The sequence below is a fragment of the Trachypithecus francoisi genome, unplaced genomic scaffold (assembly GCF_009764315.1).
Source record: "Trachypithecus francoisi isolate TF-2019V2 unplaced genomic scaffold, Tfra_2.0 Contig00090, whole genome shotgun sequence".
Lineage (NCBI taxonomy): Eukaryota > Metazoa > Chordata > Mammalia > Primates > Cercopithecidae > Trachypithecus > Trachypithecus francoisi.
Genome location: NW_022680471.1, coordinates 1,271,384 through 1,288,511, shown reverse-complemented (window position 1 = coordinate 1,288,511; position 17,128 = coordinate 1,271,384). Strand labels below are relative to the sequence as shown.

At 45.7% G+C, this 17,128-nt stretch overlaps 1 protein-coding gene across 7 annotated transcripts in view; it reads right to left on the bottom strand.

Moving 5' to 3' along the window:
* Positions 1–17,128, bottom strand: part of ADARB1 (adenosine deaminase RNA specific B1) — a 140,063-nt gene that overhangs the window by 79,108 nt on the left and 43,827 nt on the right. For 3 of the 7 annotated variants that reach the window (XM_033235144.1, XM_033235482.1, XM_033235648.1), the window contains exons 2-3: positions 8,557–8,730; positions 1,225–1,342 (exon numbers count right to left, since the gene is read on the bottom strand). The exons of 1 other annotated variant lie outside the window; for it this stretch is intronic. In XM_033235144.1, the coding sequence (XP_033091035.1) occupies positions 1,225–1,246 (22 nt within the window). In that variant the 5' untranslated portion in view covers positions 1,247–1,342; positions 8,557–8,730. Of the gene's footprint in view, positions 1–1,224; positions 1,343–6,457; positions 6,622–8,556; positions 8,731–17,128 lie in introns of all 7 variants that reach the window. 3 more of the 7 variants (XM_033235260.1, XM_033235733.1, XM_033235219.1) reach the window with 2 other exon arrangements.

Genomic DNA, 17,128 nt, shown 5'->3' with positions numbered 1-17,128 from the left:
CCTACTAGCTGTCACCACAGGACTGGTCTGTCCCCACATTTGTCCCCAGGCCTTGGTCAGTGCCTCCCCACAGGGGCTCAGTACATGTCTGTTGTTAAAGGAATACTGTCTCTTGAGCACTGCTACAGGTTCTGAAACGTGATGCCGGGTATAGCAAACACCATGACTCCACAGCTCACTTCACAAGCAGCAGTTCCACTTAATTGCACCACTTGATGTTATTTTCCCTAAATCGGGTGTATCTGTAGTTTTTCCCTGTCATCTCAGCTTGGGCTGAGGCCCCAGGTCTGAGGAACAGTGCTAAGGGCCCCCCTGTTTTTAAGAGCAAGGTCTCCCTGCCCACTATGTAGAGCTTGCTGGAAGACTGGAAAGCAGGGCACCTGACAGGAGGCCAGAACCAGAACTCAGAGACCAGTGGACTTGTCCTAAGAGAGCGAGTCCTCATGGCAGCCAGCCACCAAGCAGGCGAGGGAGTGCATGGTCCTCCACTCCTTCCCCTGGTTTTACTCCCCTCCCTCTGATCCCTCTGATCCCTCCTACTCCCATGGGCCCGGGGTCATCACAGGATGAACACAGGCGCGTATGACTCGCACTGTGTCCCTGCTCTGATGCTGCCTAGTCCCGTGGCTGCTGGTGGCCTCCAAAATTAGAAGGGTCTTTGGAAGGGGCTGTGCAGGGTCAGATTTTCAGGACAACATTCAGCTTCACCCACCCCATCACAGAGGACCCACCAGGGAGGGGGAGGGGCAGCAAGTCTCCACCGGGCCCACCTGCAGTCCAGGACCCCAGGACGCACGGAGGGCCCTCCTGACCGTGGCCACACCTTTCTGCTGACATTCCACACTCGGCATGTTTTTTTCCAATTTCTCTAATACATTTGGAAATGTGGATAGCAGGCTTGTCATGTTCTGGAAAGCCTTTCTCGCACTCTGCCTTCATCTTCTGAGGCCTCACTTTGCTTTTCGACCTAAATTAGGTCCTGTCTCTTCCAGTCTTTCCGCTTCATTAGGGGCTACTCTGTCCATCTACTGCTTACGGTTTTGAGGTCACCCACTCAGGACCCTGTATCTGTGTGCACTGACAGGTGGGCGTCACACGGTGGTCCTGCTGACAGGCGGGTGTCACACGGTGGTCCTGCTGACTGGCAGGACTCACCCAGCTGTCAGCAGCAGCCAGGGATGTGGTGCTGGCTGCGCCTGACCACAACTGCCGTCACCCACTGACCTAGATGGCAAAGCGTCTTCATCCTTGGGATCTTCACCACTCATGGGCCTGGCCTCTAGGGGGTCCTCAATGCTCGCTGGATGAATGAGCATGTGCTCAATGGCCATTTCAACTTCATCTTTTGTAAAAAAAATAAAATAAAATAAAATAAATATATATATATCTGTGCAAGTCTTTTGCCCCAAATTCCACTGTACTGCCTTGTCCATGGGGATCTGTAGGATTCTTCATGTACTGTGGACCCTGAACACTAAGACAGGCCTCTGTCAGGCATATGCCTCTGCTGGGCACACATACCTCTGCCAGGTGCACACACCCATGTCAGGCGCACACACCCCGAGTGCACACACCCCTGCTGGGCGCTCACACACCCATGTCAGACACACTCACTCCTGTCAGGCGCACACACCACTGTCAGGCATACACCCATCAGGCGCACACACTGTCGGGCACACACCTCTTTCAGGTACACACCTGTCAGGCACAGGTATGACAAATTCTTTTCTCAGTCAGTGTAGTGTTAGCATCCTGCCCCTAGGGTACACACCTTGTACACTCCCCTGCCTTGCAGGTGGGAGGAACTGTGAACATGATGGGATACAGTGTTGCATAAGGCAAAGGTGAAGTGATTTTACAGATGCAATTAAGGCATCTCATCAGCTGACTGAGTTCATCAAAAGGGAGATTTTCCTGGGTGGGCCTGGCCTGATCAGGTAAACCCCTGAAGGATGGGAGAAGTCAGAAAGGAAAGGAAGAGGGGAGACCCTTGCGTAGACGCCTTGGGAGGCAAACTGCCATGCTGGGAAGAGGGCCACTGGGCAGGGGCTATGAGCAGTCTCCAGGAGCCAAGCGCCACAGGCCTATGGCCACGAGGAACTGAGCTCTGCCAAGAGCCAGTGGGCTTGAAGAGTACCCTCAGTCAGATGCAACGGCAGCCCCTGCTCAATACAGGCACCTTAACTACTGACACTTCAAGGAACAGTATCAGGGGCTCAGGCTTCTGAACAGAGGCTGACACCCCTTCGACAACTGTCTGATTCCACCAGGGAAATGAGCTGGGCTCACCATGGCTTTGCACCCAGAAGCACATGACTATGAAAACTGGCTAGATGAGCCACCACCCAGCAGACAGGAAGTAGGACTGGAGGAGCTGGCACGGCAACGCTGACTGTGGCTTTGGCATATTGTTGGCCCTCTCTTTAGTGGTGTATTTTCGAATGTTTAGCCCTCTCTTTAGTGGTGTATTTTCGAATGTTTAGCCCTCTCTTTAGTGGTGTATTTTCGAATGTTTAGCCCTCTCTTTAGTGGTGTATTTTCGAATGTTTAGCCCTCTCTTTAGTGGTGTATTTTCGAATGTTTAGCCCTCTCTTTAGGGGTGTATTTTCGAATGTTTGGCCCTCTCTTTAGTGGTGTATTTTCGAATGTTTGGCCTCTCTTTAGTGGTGTATTTTCGAATGTTTGGCCCTCTCTTTAGTGGTGTATTTCGAATGTTTGGCCCTCTCTTTAGTGGTGTATTTTCGAATGTTTGGCCCTCTCTTTAGTGGTGTATTTTCGAATGTTTGGCCCTCTCTTTAGTGGTGTATTTTCGACTGTTTGGCCCTCTCTTTAGTGGTGTATTTTCGACTGTTTGGCCCTCTCTTTAGTGGTGTATTTTCGAATGTTTGGCCCACTCTTTAGTGGTGTATTTTCGAATGTTTGGCCCTCTCTTTAGTGGTGTATTTTCGAATGTTTGGCCCTCTCTTTAGTGGTGTATTTTCGAATGTTTGGCCCTCTCTTTAGTGGTGTATTTTCGAATGTTTGCCCTCTCTTTAGTGGTGTATTTTCGAATGTTTAGCCCTCTCTTTAGTGGTGTATTTTCGAATGTTTAGCCCTCTCTTTAGTGGTGTATTTTCGAATGTTTAGCCTCTCTTTAGTGGTGTATTTTCGAATGTTTAGCCCTCTCTTTAGTGGTGTATTTTCGAATGTTTAGCCCTCTCTTTAGTGGTGTATTTTCGAATGTTTAGCCCTCTCTTTAGTGTGTATTTTCGAATGTTTAGCCCTCTCTTTAGTGGTGTATTTTATTTTCGAATGTTTAGCCCTCTCTTTAGTGGTGTATTTTCGAATGTTTAGCCCTCTCTTTAGTGGTGTATTTTCGAATGTTTGCCCTCTCTTTAGTGGTGTATTTTCGAATGTTTAGCCCTCTCTTTAGTGGTGTATTTTCGATGTTTAGCCCTCTCTTTAGTGGTGTATTTTCGAATGTTTAGCCCTCTCTTTAGTGGTGTATTTTCGAATGTTTAGCCCTCTCTTTAGTGGTGTATTTTATTTTCGAATGTTTAGCCCTCTCTTTAGTGGTGTATTTTCGAATGTTTAGCCCTCTCTTTAGTGGTGTATTTTGAATGTTTAGCCCTCTCTTTAGTGGTGTATTTTCGAATGTTTAGCCCTCTCTTTAGTGGTGTATTTTCGAATGTTTAGCCCTCTCTTTAGTGGTGTATTTTCGAATGTTTAGCCCTCTCTTTAGTGGTGTATTTTCGAATGTTTAGCCCTCTCTTTAGTGGTGTATTTTATTTTCGAATGTTTAGCCCTCTCTTTAGTGGTGTATTTTCGAATGTTTAGCCCTCTCTTTAGTGGTGTATTTTCGAATGTTTAGCCCTCTCTTTAGTGGTGTATTTCGAATGTTTAACCCTCTCTTAGTGGTGTATTTCGAATGTTTAGCCCTCTCTTTAGTGGTGTATTTTCGAATGTTTAGCCCTCTCTTTAGTGGGTATTTTCGAATGTTTAGCCCTCTCTTTAGTGGTGTATTTTCGAATGTTTAACCCTCTCTTTAGTGGTGTATTTTCGAATGTTTAGCCCTCTCTTTAGTGGTGTATTTTCGAATGTTTAGCCCTCTCTTTAGTGGTGTATTTTCGAATGTTTAGCCCTCTCTTTAGTGGGTATTTTCGAATGTTTAGCCCTCTCTTTAGTGGTGTATTTTCGAATGTTTAGCCCTCTCTTTAGTGGTGTATTTTGGAATGTTTAGCCCTCTCTTTAGTGGTGTATTTTCGAATGTTTAGCCCTCTCTTTAGTGGTGTATTTTCGAATGTGCGCACAAGGAAGCCCCTTTTCTTTCTTCTGCGTCTGTCTCTAGCCCTAAATCCAGTAGACTCTGCTCTCTGCTTTCAAAGCTGAAATAAAACACTGTTTAGGCGACATCTCACTCTCCTGAACTTTCAGAATTCAGGAATACTCATGCTAAGACACTTGACTCTTTCTGACAATGGAGTTTATTGCATGGGTTCAGTAAGAATGTGTCCTCCTTTATAATTGGATGTAACTGGACAAAAAAAAAAGTGCCACCAATCCCACATTTGGAGTGTCACATCTGAAAGTGAACCTCACCTCCCCTAAGCTCATCCACAGGAAGGATCTGTGCCCTGTGGAGCCAACGCCCACCCAGCCCCACAAGGGAGCAGGCCTTATCCCTGTTCTATACTTCATGGGAGCCCAGAAAATTGTGAGGGCCTCAAGTGAAAGAAGTTCAACATTTTTAAAGACTACGGGCAAAACCTGGTGTGCATACATTTCTTGGGTCTGGCTTCCTAGTTCCAGGGTAGAAGAACAAATAAAAGCAATCTTAAAACTCTCTGGAACAACAGAGGCTACTGGAAAAGCCATCTTAGTTCCTCACAAAGCTTCCGACAGAAATGAATCCTCTGACCTGGCCAGCTGCTCTCCCCCTGCCCCTCTGCTGACCTTCCAATAGGACGCCACGTGCCTGAGTGCCTCTGAGCGGATGCAAATCAATCAGGCCCAACACCACAGACAGCTTCCTGGTGACAGGGGTCACACCAGGAAAGCACATTCAGAGAGACTTCTCGTTCTTAGCCAAATTTTTACTCTATGTCAGTAATCTTTTGAAATATTTAGATACTAAAACATCACCTTTGCTCAGTTGGTTGTTTCAGTCAATAAATTACTTTGAAGGAAGAAAAATGTCAAGTTTTTGTCACAATATCTGAGGACCCAGAATTAGTGTCCTCACAATAATGTGCTTCATTCAAAGGCCCTTACTGGCCTGACCATCCACTCGGACTGCCCATCTCCAGAACCTCCATGCAGAGAAGAGCCCTGCAGAGGCTCACGGAGCTCTGCACCAAGACGCCGCCAGGCACCAGGATAGAAGTCAGCACACAGGGCACCCCAGGGAGGGCACCTCCACACTGTAAGCCTTGAATGACGGCTCCCTCCTTCTGGCCCCAAGAGCCCCGGTGAAAAGCGCCAGCCCCTAAAGATGCAGCTGCCTCTTGGCACTGGGCCCCATGCCCCTCCTCACTTCGCCTTTCAGTCAAGGCTTCAAGAGAACTCTAGTTCCTGACCCGTCGGTCAGGCGGCCACACCACACTGTGCACAGAGCAGGAGGCAGCAGCGATGCCCAGTGGTAGCAACAGGTAGCAACATGAGAAGTGGCTTAGGCATAACAGTGATACGGGCACTCCTAAACCTCCAGGAGGGAGCAGGGCCATTCCGGAAATAAAGAATGGTCCTGCACAAAAGGACTTCCGTGCAGGTGGAAAGGCTGTTCATAATTCTCTAAACCCAGGCCCAGCTGAGTTTTGGATTCACACAATGTGTTTTTCTACACTTTTAACGTATACTCAATGTTCCAGAAACACAGAGACTATCTAGAGACAGGAAAGACCGAACACTGCTTCCTTCAGGGTTCACCATTTCAGAAAGTAATGCCACCCAGCTCTATTGCTTATGGTTTTCAGGTCACCAGCTCGGTACCCCGTATCTGCCTGCACTGACAGGCCCACTCCACTCAGTGGTCCAAGGGAAAGCAGCAGTGCCTAAATGTTCACTCAGTGGCATAGAAAAGTATTTTATTATGTATCTTCAATGTATCTTTATATTACATTTGGGCATGACATGGCTTTTTAACATTATATGGCTATAATTATATAAGGTAATATCTTCTATGAACTTCATTTTAAAATAAAAAGATGAGTTAACAAATATTTGTTACAAAAAGATGATGTGGCGTGTGGTGGCAATGAGAAAGAGACTAAGAAAGCTTTCCAAGTTTAAACAAGAGTCAAGGTTTCCTGAAGTCAAGGTAGATACACAAATTCTACCTAGTGTATCCCCCCAAGGTGTTCCAGCCTCAGAAGATAATCTCATGTATAAAAACACAAGAAATGACTTCAGTCTTTCCAAGCAAAAAGAAAGGCAAAAACAGTGAGTTTGCCTGAAACTAAAAGTAACACCCCACACCTACCTACAGTGCGACCTGTGGCTACACTGCACAGACAGCACTAAGGCAGGACCAGGGAGGGAGGCGCAGAGGGAAACCAGACAGTGCAGTGAGGCTGAGGATGGCCGTGCTTCCAAAGATTTTCCAGCCAAAATCTTTCATGTTTATTTATTTTTATTTAAACCACCCTGAAAAGGGAAAAGAATAACACATCAAACTGTTTACTGCCAAAATTAGCTCTTATTTTATGAAAAAAAGGAAATACACGATTTCTATTCGCAGCTAACATTTAGTAACACAGAATCAGGAGGAGGAGATGTGACTCATCATGTCGTAATATTTTATAAATTCCAACTCTTCAGTTTTGCTTTCTCAGCACATGCTTTAGATATCTCCTTCTGGCCTGATTATTTTTTCTATGCTTTTAAGAACAATTTATTGGTGCAAAGGATTATAAATAATTCATTTCTCCAATCACAGTTACATTATATAAAAATACTTGCTATTTCACATATATGGCATAATTAATGCAATGCTTTACTTCTGTGGCATGTTAAAAATAGGTAATCACAAATCAACACTTAACTTAGCAATATTAAACCACAATGTCTCTTTCAGACTCATTCCAACTCTGGAATCCTCATTCTTTCAATAACCTCTGGTGACAGAGAAGTTGATTTCCCATCACTAATTAAGCTAAAAGAAGCACTACGGCTGAAAATGAAATTCCATCCCACTGGCACAAGCCACAATAAAGGTGACCTGATTTTGACCTTCCCATACTTGGACTGCCTGTGTACCCCCAACAAAAAGCATCGGTTGAAGATAAAACCTCCTTTAAAGGTCTCACTAGGGAACCAGTTACCTGAAATTCCTGACACTTACAGACAGAAATGGAAAGCAGGACCTTTGCTGGCACAAACTCAAAACCCAGTAGTCAGACATGAGCATGTCTCTACTCCCCAAAGAGAGTGTCCCCTGTAGGCTCCCAGTCACTCCCATCTGTCCACACTCATGCCCCGGTGACCGCTCCCTCCCCACAGCTCTGCATGCCATCCAGAACTCCCAGGTGGGAACATGTCTGTCCCCTCCCTCCATGTCTAGTGAGTGGCTCACATGAGAGCTGCCAAGCGAGCTCCTGGTCCCTGCCATGCCCAGAGGGCACCTGAGGCCCAGTGGGCGCTCGGCAATATCCACAGAGCAAATGAACACAGGAGCACACCTGCGTTCTTCAAGCCAGCAGCAGCCCTCTGACACTTTCTCCTTCCCCTCATCGCATCTGAATCCGTGAACAAGCTTCCTTGGAAATGTACAACTGGACTTCCTGAGTTAGTCACTCAACTGCTCATAAATAAATTAATCTGACACCATACTAAATTTTACTGGGATTTTAGTATTTGTCACAGCTTCTCTCAAAAGCAGATGCTGAATCATGGGATAGTCACCAAAAACAAGTACTAAAGAAATTTTCTTTTTTGCTTTTATTTTATTTTATTTTTGAGAAAGAGTCTTGCTCTGTCACCCAGGCTGGAATGCAATGGCGTGATCTCAGCTCACTGCAGCCTCCACCTCCCGGGTTCAAGCAATTCTCCTGCCTCAGTCTCCCGAGGTTGGGACTACAGGCGTGCACCATCACACCCGGCTAATTTTTGTATTTTTGGTAGAGACAGGGTTTTGTCATGTTGGCCAGGCTGGTCACGAACTCCTGGCCTCAAGTAATCTGCCTGCCTCAGCCTCCCAACGTGCTGGGATTACAGGAAAATTTTCTTTTAATTGCTCCTAAGAAAATAATAATTGATGGTAAAAGGCTTTCACCAAGTCTAGTGCCTGGCATGAAGCACTGACTCAATAAATGGTGAACTGACCCCGAAGAGGGCAGCAGGTGCTGCACACGCCACCGGAGGGCAGCAAGCGACGCCCCAGACAGCAGGAGCAACTTATGGGTGAGCTAAGGCTGCAGTAAAATTAGAAATGAACCAACAGTAACGGATCATCTGTGCTGGGAAGTACTCTATAAGGCATCTTTCAAAGGCAAACCAAAAGGCTTAATTAAGCAGTTTATATCAAGAAAAAGGCATTTCTACCAGTCAGATTTGATCAGATCTTTACAGGTTTTTACCCACCTTGAAATTTGTCTAGCTTTATGTCTGCTCTGATCCCAAGGCAGCTTCCTTCAGTGCAAGTGGACTGAGAGGCTATCTCAGTAGGACTGAAGTAACTAGAACTCTGCACTTGGCCAGCATCAATCTCCTTCAGTCGCCCCTTAAGCTCTCCATGATAGCTTGAAAGACTCCACTCTGCATAACAGAGAGATTCAATTACTTCACACTTGTTTGATTCAGTATCAAAAGCTTTGTCACCGTTTCAGAAGTGAACTCTATAACAATAAATACTCTCCATTAAAAGTCTCCTAAATACAAAATAAAGTTATTTTAAATGTATTCTTCTGAATCTGTAAAGGGGATACGCGCAATCCATCACGTCTCCTTCCATCTGCCTGCAGCAGGGAGAGGCACACACGACAGACGGAGCCAGATCATTGCCGGTCCAACATCTCGGCATCCGGCGGCACCAGGCCACACACTGAGGAGTGGAGCCTCAGGCAGAATCTCACATGTACTCATCCTTTTTTACAATTAAATATGCAAACACCCCTACAATGCACGCATGTGAATGTGAGTCCAGGTACAGAGACGCACCATCCCCGCACTTGCTCTGCCCAGGTTTGGAAGCTACAGGCCACCGTCTGCTTCTGAAGCGCAGGCTGTGAAACAGTATCTCATCTCATTTCTGCTCTGTGTGAAAGCGTCTTCAACCAGCCAGCCATTAGAGAAAATATCTCAACATGCTAATAGACTTACAAAACCTCACTATGGAGTATTAAAATTTTCTTCTTGAAAAGCAAACTGATATCCAAAAGAAGGGGAAGTCTGCAATGGGTTTCTCCACTGCAGAATTCCAAAGAGAAGTTTCTGGGAGCTGTGTCCAGGGGTGAGTGGGATTCTGAGTGGGAACCTGGAGGAAGGAGGTGAAGTGTGGAGGATGAGGTGCGCGTGAAAGTGGCTCGGCTCTCGCTATGCAGACTTGGCCAGGCCATCACAATGCGTTCCTGTTGGCCCGGTCACTGCTGCAGTCCTCAGAGGAAACTGGAGGCTACCTTCCAAACCTCCCAGCCGTGGCCAGTTGATGTTCATCCAGAACACACGTCAGCTCGTCTGCTAGGACAGACCTAAGACCCAGAGACAGGCTCACCTGTGTCCTGCACTAGCACCACCACGTCAAATGGGCTGTCACTGAAAATGCTCTGTCAGCCTGGAATTATACGTCACAGAGTCATCTTGTCCAGCACAGAGCATGAGGACCACATGTCCCGAACTGTCCCCACTGTCAATGACCCCCATCATCACCACACCAGATTCAAGTTCCCAAATCACCCTCCACAGCAGTCCCAATCAGCATGCCTGCGTGGAGAGTGTCAAGAAGCTCAAGGACGTTGGCCTCTGACCTTTAGCGCTGCCTCCACTCAATCCAAATCAAGCTCCACCACAGCCCCTCCCCAGTGGGCAGAGAGCAAGGCCCCCCAGTGAGCATGAGCCAAGCAAGCTTCTCTGGAGATGGCACCTAGCCCCACTCTCAATCAAAAGAGCCACAAAGAAGTAAAATCCATTCTAGAAGCTTTACACACCAAAAAGTCCACCGCCTAAACAGAGAAAGAAAAACACAGCAGAAAGGACATGAAACCAAGATTTACAGAACTGGGTTCTTCTAGTGCCCACATCACGTCCCACCAACTCTGCAAGCCTGGCCAAGAAATCTGACCTCTCTGGGCCGTCTGCAGGATGCGAAACTGCATGGGAAGCCCAACCACTCTGGGGAGGGAGCAGGTGATACGCAGGGCAGGTTCTGGAAGCTGCAAAGTGTAAACGTCAAGTGCGAGAATGGTTGCCTCTAATTTGAGCATACTCATACCAACTGAGGTAAAACTGCCATACTTGCCAGGGGTATTGCAAGGGGTTTCAGGAAAAGCATGGCTTCCAGGAAAGAGGGGTCCAGGCCACCACCCTAGACCGCAGCCTTGCAGCCGTGTGACTTGAACAGTGACTCAGCCCCTTCCAAGCTTGCTCCTATGAGGACAGGATGAGGACACAAGGAACACCCACCGCAGATGGTGCCGTGAGGATTAAATGGAGGAACAGATGTAGAGTGCTTGGCCCCGTGACTAAGATCACAGTAGGGGCGCAACAAAAGATGGTCAAAAACACCGGAGTCTCTTCGTCATGGAGGGAGTGGAGAGGAGCAGGTGACAGAGACAGCAGCTGAAAAAACAAAACAGAGGAGAGATGGAAGATCTGCACAACACAATTAACAAGCTGCATGGCGGTCACAAGCAAGACATTGCTCCTAACGTGCATCATACATCAGTTCCTCAAGGACACACGAGCCCACTAAAAATAGACCATATCCCAGTCATAAAGAAAATCTCAACATATTTCAAGTGGCTGAAATCAGACAGAGCTCATCCTCTGATCATAATACAATGAGCCTAGAAATTAATAACCCAAGTATAACTAGAAAGTCCCCATATGTTTGAGAGTTAAGCAATACACTTCTACGAAAGAAAATAATCACAGCAGAAAACAGAAAATATTTAGAACTTAAAACTAGAAAAGATTATGTACGGAACTGTGTGGCACACAGATAAAGCAGTACATCAGAGGGACACTTATAGCTCGGTGCTCAAACTAGAATAGAAGTAAAAAAAAATTAAAGAGTGCCTACCTGAACAAGTCAGGGAAAGAAGAACAAAGTAAGCTCAAAGAAAAGAAAAAAGGGAACTATTAAGAAATTCAACCTGTATTAATTACATACAATGGCAGGTACACAAAGATAAACATTGGTTCTTTGAAAAGACAATGCAGTGAACCAGTGATCCCTGGCAAGACTCATGGAAACACAGAGAGGGAACACAAGAGGAAAAGCCCAAAATTAACCAGCCTTGGAACTGAATCAGAGGGCGGGAAGGCCTGATGGCCACAATGCTGTGACTCTCCTGTCCTTGTGTGGGAAGATCTCACTCGCCCCCAGTGAGTCCAAGCAGGCGGGTGACTGCTCTGGCCCATCGAATGCAGTGGATGTGGTACTGCCAGGTCCAGACCTGCACCTAAAGAGAATGTCTGCTTCCACTTCCTGTTTCTTGGAATACTGTCTCTGGGGAGCCAGCTCAGATGCTCTGAAGAGATCACAGGGGCCACATGCAGAGAAAGATGTCTAGTCAGGCTCTGAAGAGATCACAGGGGCCACATGCAGAGAAAGATGTCTAGTCAGAGAAAGATGTCTAGTCAGTGAGGACACTGAAGAAGCCTTCTCAGACAGGACATTGAGAAGAACCAAGAAAGCCAGCCAACAGCCAGAACCAGAGCTCTAGACACTCAGGCTACCTGGCTGCGCATTATAAAGTGATTGTTGTTTCACGCCACTAAGTTGGGAGTGAGTCATCAGGCGGCAAGAGAAACCAAAATGGAATTATCACTTAAACTCTGACAACACTAAAAATGTAATAAGAGGCTTTATAAATTTTATTCCAAAAAGCTCGTAAGCTTAGGTTAAATAAAGAAACTCCAAGAGAAATACAACTTATTAGGCTGGGTGCGGTGGCTCACGCCTGTAATCCCAGCACTCTGGGAGGCTGAGGCAGGTGGATCACTTGAGCCCAGGAGCTCAAGACAAGCCTGAGCTACATAGCAAAACCATCTGTCCTAAAAATACAAAGATAAGCCAGGCGTGGTAACACGCACCTGTCGTCCCAGCTACTTCAGAGGCTGAGGTGTGAGAAATCACCTGAGCCTGAGTGGTCGAGGCTGCAGTGAGCTGAGATTGCACCACTGCACTCCAGCCTGGGCAACCAGAGTGAGATCCTGTCACACACACAAAAATCACCATTTAAAAAGAAAAGAAATACAACTTATTAACACGGACTGAGGAGGAAATAGAAAATCTGACAAAACCACAAACATTAAAGAATTAGAAGCCAGGTGCAGTGGCTCATGCGTGGAATCCTAGCACTTTGGGAGGCCGAGGCAGGCAGATTGCTTGAGCCCAGAAATTCAAGATCAGTCCTGGCAACATAGTGACACCTGTCTCCACAAAAAAATAAAGAAAATTAGCCAGGTGTGGTGGCATGCACCTGTAGTCACAGCTACTCAGAAGGCTGAGGCAGGAGGATCGTTTGAGCCCAGGAGGCAGAGGCTGCAGTGAGCCGAAATTGCACCATCACACTCTACAGCCTGGGAGACAGAGTGAGACCTTGTCTCAAGAAAAAGAAAAGAGAAGAAGAGGGAGGGAAGGAAGGAAGGAAGCGAGGGAGGGAGGGATGGATTATAGTCAGTAAACAAAAATCATCCTAGAAAGAACACTCCACGCCTAGATGGCTTCTCTAGAAAGTGAATCCAACATTCAACAAGATACTTCCGTGAGGAAGATGAGAAGGAAGCGGTAAGTCAATCTTACAAATACAGATGTAAACATCCTATACAAAATGTGATCACACTCAATCCAATAATATTTTTTAAAGTGATCAATCATGATTAAATTGAATTTATGATGGGAATGCAAACATGATTTAATGTATGAAAATCAATTTAGGTAATCTACCTCATTAATAAATCAAGAGAAACACAAAAGAATATATTGATGACTCCCCTTGGTAAAGTTCCATCACAGGCAAAACTGAACTACATTGATTGGGGATGGATTCTTACATGGTAAAATTAAAAAGAAAAGGACAGTATTATTTCAAAATATAGGATATCACCAAACACAGTGGCTCACACTTACAATCCCAGCACTCTGGGAGACCAAGGCAGGAGGATCACTTGAGGCCAGGAGTTCAAGATCAGCCTAGGCAACACATGGAGACCCCATCTCTACAAAAAATAAAAAATTAACGAGGCATGGTGGCATGTGCCTGTGGTCCCAGCTACTCAGCAGGCTAAGGCGTAAGGACTGCTTGAGCCTGGGAGTTCAAGGCTGCAGTAAGCCACAATCCTGCCACTGCACTCCAGCCTGAGTGACAGAGTGAGACCCTGTCTCAAAAATAAACAAAAAGGCCAGCACGATGGCTCACACCTGTAAGCCCAGCCAGCACTTTAGGAGACAGAGGTGGGAGGATCGCTTGAGCCCAGGAGTTCAAGAACAGCCTGGGCAACACAGGGAGACACTATCTCTACAAAAAGTAAAAAAAATTAGCCAGGAGTGGTGGCTTATGTCTGTAATCCCAACTGCTCTGAAAGCTGTGGTGGGAGGATCACCTATGCCTGGGAAGTTGAGGCTGCAGAGAGCTGTGATCATACCACTGCATTCCAGCCTGCGCCACAGAGCAAAACACTGTCTCATAATAATAATTATTATATATATATATACACACACACATAGTATATATTAGATGTGTCATATGGAGGAGGGGGAGTTATCATCAGGGAGGAGCATGAAGGAAACTGTGAGGTACACAATGTCTATTTAACCTGGGTGAGAGTTACAAGGACATACAATTAAAATTATTCTTTATATATGTGTCCATCTTTATGAAAGTTATCTCATAATACAAATGTGTTAGAAAACAATTAGACAATGAAACAAACAAAAAAAAATGCCAGCAATGACAACTGATTTACACAGCACTACCAATAACAATGGGACCAAGTAGCTGCCGTATGATCAACCACAGGAAACAACTAACCAACCACTGCAACCAGCTAACTGTCTGCCACGGTCTCAGGTAAGAGCTAAGGAACCACAGGCGCAGAAGAGTTATGAGATTATGCAAAAAGGCAACTAGAAACTTTATATTCCTCACACACAAAAAGAGAGACTGAGGAGACTATGTTCAAGGAGATCGTGGTTGGATGTGCTAAGAAGCAAGCTCACAAGCTAGGGCCAAGAGTTTCAACCCGCGCCATTTTCTCCATTTGCCTTGAGCCATCCTGTGAAACTGGTCGGGAATGAGCCACCCGAAAGGTGGATGGGGAAAGGGAAGTACTGTGGGATAGGCAGCTCTGCATGTCTCCCACCTCCGCCCACTGACATGCCAGGGGCTGGCAGCTCAGCTTCAACCCCAGCACCACCACCTTTCCAGAGCTTTCTCTGGGTGACTGCTTCTAGTTGCAAGAAATCCTCTTCTGAAAACAGCATGACTCCAAATTCGTCAAGCTGAAGGGGTTTCCATAATGGGTTTATATCCCACCATCTCCTAACAAAGGGAAATTCCAGTGCCACAGCAATGCTATGAAAAGAGGGACCACTGAGGATTTAGCACGCCTTGTACCAACAGCAAGTACACTGCAAGTTGTATTAAAACACATTTATCATTCACAGTACTTGATGGATTTGCTTTGCCAGTAATAATCATATTGATTAAATGAAGCAATTGTGTTTCCTTTTAAAGTGACATTTATCATTATAATTTAATTAGACTGTGGAAATTGGGGCTCTGCTCTGCCAAAAACTAAGTACTCTCCTTCTCTACCTTGCAGGGGCATAAAGCCAATACTATTACATGGGTGTGCAGTTACAACTATGGTCAACTGATGAGATTTCACTGTTTCGAGACAGTAATTATTTCAGGAAGTACAGAGGCATGATATGCTCACGGCAAGTAAAGTACAGGCCAGGAGAAAGTGATCAACTGGAGGGTGCTACAGCAAAGAAGCCTTCTTCCTAATTTTTGCCAGTAGCTACCATTTGAAGTGCTTTATGAGTCCTAAGAATTAGTAGCAACAAGGGGGATGAAAAGCCGATGGCCTGAGAAGAGGGGATAGAGCTCAGAAAGCAGCCTCGAGCATGCCGGAAAAGTCAAACACACCATTTACGAACAGCAAACAACTGCTTAAGCAGATACAAACAGCTGGGAAACAGGTAAACTAAGAATGACCCACTGGACTTGGCAGGGCAGGGAAGCAGAGAGACCCTCCAGAAATAATAGCTATAATGACTAACGTTAAAAGCTCAGTGGACAGGTTTTAGCAGCATATTAGACACAGCTAAAGAGAAAATGGCCAAACTGGGCAGCAGAACTGAAGCAATAACCCAGCAAGCAGCGCAGAGATACACAAGAGACAGAAAATACCAAAAGCATGGGCGCTCTCACAGAAACAGATTCGGCCGACTAACCTGCAGCAGACTAAATACAAATAAGCATGAACCCAGACATAGCACAGAGAAATGACGTGGGAGCACAGGGGGAAAGTCAGGCTGAGAGCAGATGCTCAGGGTCCAGGGAAGAAACCAGGTAGTGGAGCAGGACGAGATCTTCAACGTGCAGACAGGAAAACAAACTCCCCACCTAACAACAGTCTTTCCACAATAAGAATAAAGACGTTTTCACACAAATCATACCTGAGACAGTTAATCCTAAGGGACACATTCCAGAAGAACTGTGCTCTTGTAGAGAAAGAATATGTAGCAAAAAAGAGTGGCTATAAAAGGAAGCAGCATGTGAAAGCACTGGCTGAATAAAGGAAAAGCACAAATCTTACACACAGCGTTCCAGAGAACAAAAAACAGGGAACATTCCCCACTCGTTTTATGAGACCAGTATAATCTTGGTAGTAAGATCTGTCAAGGATGTGCCAGAAATGAACTATTAGTGGCTTTTATAAACATAGACACAAAAATCATAACAAAATTAGCACATTTAAATCCAGGGACATACAAAAGACAGTAGGTCACACCTGAGTTGAATACACACACACCAAGAATACACAGCTGGCTTCAGATGTGAGAATCAATCAATGTGCTGAACAGCAACATTTCTATTCAAGAGTTCTTTAACTTAGATTTCTCAATCATTCAAACTGGTACTTCTGTAAATTTCCATTAGCAGAATCAACCTCACACTGTTCTCAAAACATACACGACCTGGGGAAGATAAAAAATTGGAGGATAAAGCTAATAAAATGAAAACATTGTTACCAATAATGAAAGTAAAGGCCCAGCACACAGCTTCTCCACGTTCCTGCCCTTGCTGGGGGAGGACAATAAGCTTGGGAGTTGCCCCAGAGCAATGTGGTCGTAGGGGTGGTGTCCTCAGAGGGTCCTAGTGCGTCCATGATAAGGCCATCATGGACAGAACCAAAGAAGGCAAAAGGGAGACATCTGGCCTTCACAGGCCTCCTTAGTGTGTTTTCCACACCTGTGAGGATCCTGAGTGAATGCCAGGAGGAGACGGAAGAAGTGCCGCTTCACGCTCCTCTCTAGAGCAGGCATTCTTAATCAAGGGTTCACGAATGGGCTTCAGGAAGCCCATGAGAAGTGTGAAATCATACACGAAATGGTACGTTCACATGCACAGATGCATTTCTCCAGCAAAAACGTAAATGGATTTAATCAGATACTCAAAAGAACCCAATACCCCACAAGAGTGCCAACATCAGAGGCCAAAGACAGTCCTCACCATGGGCTATGAGATGACCCAAAACCCAATCCTTTCTTTGGCACTTAACCAACAAAATTTCATAGCCTTTCTTTTCTCAGTACAACTAAGGGCTACTCCATGGTAACCTACGCAGTGAATTATTATGGGGCACTAAGATTTATAATTTATAACCTAAACCTGGGGTGTTACTAGACTGTATAGAGGTCTAATTCAGTACCAAGAAATGGGGCTCCGGTGCAAAGCTGCAAAGCTCAGTAACGTGCTTG